Below are 3726 nucleotides of genomic sequence, written 5' to 3' on the forward strand. Positions count from 1 at the left end.
ATCTGGCACTGAGGAACCTATAACAATGTACTACGGAACATAATTGCCGTGCTACTGGGCTAATACTGAAAGTGAATCACAGGCTGAGTGGTTCTGTACCACAGCTGCTGACCCAGGGAGCTGGTAACCATATAATTCAGTTAACAGAATCTTACTCCCCTAGCTAGCAAGCTGTCGTAACATACTTCCAGAAATCATTTCCACTTCACGTGCTTCAGTGGTTTTTCAGCTCATGAACAAGCAGAACATAAATCTGAGTGAATAATGCAATGCTGTAATGATGTAATAATGGTGACGAGAGTTTGCCAACTCAAATTAGTTGAGGCAGTTTTATGCAGGACAGCCAAGCAAGTGGAGTAGAGCTGAGGATTCGTTTTTTGGGTTGGCTGAGCAGCTTGGTTTCTTAACACCAGTCATGGATTCCTGGGAGACTGCACTTTGTGTTTTCTTTGCATCCTTCCTCGCAACTGTATTTGGTGGGCTGTATGCAGTAGGAGCATTTCGCAAAAGGAAACCTAAGGAACCTCCTTTGGACAAAGGCTTCATTCCATGGCTAGGACATGGGATGCATTTCAAGAAGAAACCTGTAGAATTTTTGGAATGCATGCAGAAGAAACACGGGGATATTTTCACGGTTCTGGTTGGGGGCAATTACTTACATTTTGTGCTGGACCCTTGCACTTACCGGGATATAATAAAGAAGTCCAAAGACAAGCTGGATTTTGATACGTTTGGACTCAAAATAGTTTTTAATGCTTTTAGGTTCCACGCATCCGAATCTCATCACAAAATTGTGCAGCAAAACAGCAAGAAGTATCTGAGAGGCAAGAGTCTGGCTGCCCTGAACCAGGTGATGATGGAGAAGTTGAAGACCGTGATGCTTCATAGCTGGGATTCAGGTGAGAATAAGAGACACTGGCAGCAGGATGGGGTTTTGCACTTTAGCTACAATACAATATTCCAGTCTGCCTTTTTGGCTTTGTTTGGAACTGACCCAGACAAAGATGTCGAGTGTGAAATAAACGCTAAGGAGAATAAACTAACACAACGTGGAGATTTCTTTGGGAATTTTCAGAAATTTGATCACTTATTTCCCCAAATGGTTTTTGGTATTCTGGACCCTCAGGGCAAAATGGAGACAGAAAGATTGAGGAAATTCTTATGGGACATACTGTCAGTAGAAAAGATCTATCAGAAGGATAACATCAGCAATTGGATAGTTGAGCAAGATCAGCAAATGGCTGAGATTGGGATGACCGAAAAGATGAGGACACAATTTATGTTTCTCCTCCTCTGGGCATCTCAAGCCAACACTGGTCCAGCTGCCTTCTGGGTTCTTGTGCATCTCCTGAAGTATCCAGAAGCAAAGAGGGCAGTGTGGGAAGAAGTGGACCGAGTACTGAGAGAGACTGGCCAGGAAGTCAATCCAGGGAGCCCCATCATCGATGTGTCCCTGGAAACAATAAAGACTCCTCTTCTGGACAGTACAATAGAAGAAACACTGCGCTTGAAAGCGAATCCCTTCCTGTTCAGAAGTGTGATGCAGGATACAGATCTTAAAATGTCTGATGGGAGAGAATACATACTTCGTAAAGGAGACCATCTACTTCTTTTCCCTTTCCTTGGACTGCATATGGACCCAGAAATCCACCCTGATCCTCACACGTTCAAATATGACAGGTTCTTGAACCCAGATGGCACCAAAAGAGAGTTCTATAAGAATGGGAAAAAGCTCAAGCAATACACTATGCCTTTTGGCGGAGGGCCGTCTATTTGCCCTGGGCGATTCTTTGCTGTTAGTGAATTGAAGATGTTTGTGATCCTGATGCTCACCTGCTTTGACATGGAACTGGTTAATGCAGAAGAGGAAATCCCACCAGTAGATGGAAGCCGCTGTGGCTTTGGAATTGTGCATCCTTCTCGAGATATTCAGTTTAGGTATCGATTGCGCGTCTAAACTTAAACCTGACTTTTATACATTGGCTTGTAACAATTAGCTGTTATATACTCCAAATTGAAAACTAAACTGGTTATCTTCCAAAAGTCCTTTCGCTAGGGAGTAGTATAATTATAGAGAGTTTCTGTGTTATTTAATATTGGCAAAGGACAAAAAGTACACTGGCATCTCTAGCTAATTGAGTAAGATAAGTTTCCACAGGTTACAACCTCTTTCATCATACTCTCCTGGTATGCCCCACAAAGAAACATACGGTCTGCAAATAAAAACATTCTGAAGGTCCCAGGCCTCAGAGAGGTTAGGCTGGCCTCAACTAGAGCCAGGGCCTTCTCGGCTGCGGCTCCAATCTGGTGGAACGCTCTGTCACAAGAGACTAGGGCCCTGCGGGACCTGACATCTTTCCGCAGGGCCTGCAAGACAGAGTTGTTCCACCAGGCCTTTGGTCAGGGCGCAGCCTGACTCCCTCCTCTGGCAACCTGCACAGAGTTTTGCTTAATGGTTGCCATCAACTTGATTTTAATTAATTTTTATAATGAAATATTTTTAGAATGTTGGTTTATTTGATTGTTTGATTATTTGATTGTTGTTAGCCGCCCTGAGCCCGGCTTCGGCTGGGGAGGGCGGGATATAAATAAAAGTTATTATTATTATTATTATTATTATTATAAAGTGAAGTTGGGAGGTGTGCAGCCTCTAGAATAGGGAGAGACAGAATAATGCAAATCTTGTTGGCTCATAGTCAACCTTCTCTGACCAATTCATGAATTCCTGGATGTCTGCCAGTCAGGCCCATGGAGGGTGGCAGGCCAGGAATAGCCTTTTTTTGGTTTGGAATAGGCTTTTTTGGTTTGAATTTATAACTTTATTCTAACAAGACTTCTGCCCTGGGCCACAGACAAGCTTTGCATGGGCCTGCTGTCTGCTGTGAAAGTAGTGGTCTAAGGCCAATTTATAGATTCATGGCAGAGGCATGATTTAAAGCTGGGGAAAGGTGACTTCCTGATTTCTAGTTTAGTTTCTTAGTCTCTCCCTCAGGGATAGCCAATGTAGTACCCTCCAGACTGCAACACCCCTTGACCTCCTACCATTGACCATGCCGGCTAGGGCTAATGGAAGTTGTAGTCCACAACAGCTCGAGCATAGTACCTGATACCAGCACTTTAAAAGTCTCAAACTCTAATATTCACTGTTTTAAGACAACTAAACTACCGTATTTTTCGCTCCATAAGACGCACTTTCCCCCTCTTAAAATCTAAGGGGAAATGTCTGTGCGTCTTATGGAGCGAATGTCTGGTCCCTGGGGCTGGGGGGGGGGGGGAAACCTGGGCTTCCCCCACCAGCCCCAACAAGCTCCTGAGCAGCTCTGGGGTAGCCCGCGAAGCCTCCGCAGGGCAGCGGGGAGCATTCATCCCGCTGCCCTGCGAAGGCTTCGCGCAGCTATCCCCGGCTTTTGCGGGAGGTGGGGGAAGGGACAGAGTGAGGCTCCCTCACTTCCCCCACCTCCCTCAAAAGCCCCCAAGAGCCGCATATTTTTTTTCTTGAATCCCCCTCCCAAAAAGTAGGTGAGCCTTATGGTCAGGTGCGCCTTATGGAGCGAAAAATATGGTACATGTTTTTGCCTTACAACATGGGCAGCCGGCCTGTGGTACTCCAGATCTTGTTGGACTGCCCCTCCCATGAGCCCCAGCTAGCATAGTGAGTGGTTAGGGATGATGGGAGTTGGAGTCCTACAACATCAAGAGGGATCCAGATTCCTTACCGCTGCTTTA

At 45.5% G+C, this 3726-nt stretch overlaps 1 protein-coding gene across 1 annotated transcript; it reads left to right on the forward strand.

Moving 5' to 3' along the window:
- Window positions 1-361: 361 nt before the first annotated feature.
- On the forward strand, window positions 362-2171 carry LOC310746407 (5-beta-cholestane-3-alpha,7-alpha-diol 12-alpha-hydroxylase-like). Its single transcript, XM_083580122.1, has one exon. The coding sequence runs from the start codon at window positions 416-418 to the stop codon at window positions 1955-1957; it is 1542 nt and encodes a 513-aa protein (XP_083436248.1). The 5' UTR covers window positions 362-415; the 3' UTR covers window positions 1958-2171.
- The last annotated feature ends 1555 nt before the right edge of the window (window positions 2172-3726 follow it).

This window comes from Podarcis filfolensis (assembly GCF_964270895.1).
Source record: "Podarcis filfolensis genome assembly, chromosome: 12".
NCBI classification, from domain to species: domain Eukaryota; kingdom Metazoa; phylum Chordata; class Lepidosauria; order Squamata; family Lacertidae; genus Podarcis; species Podarcis filfolensis.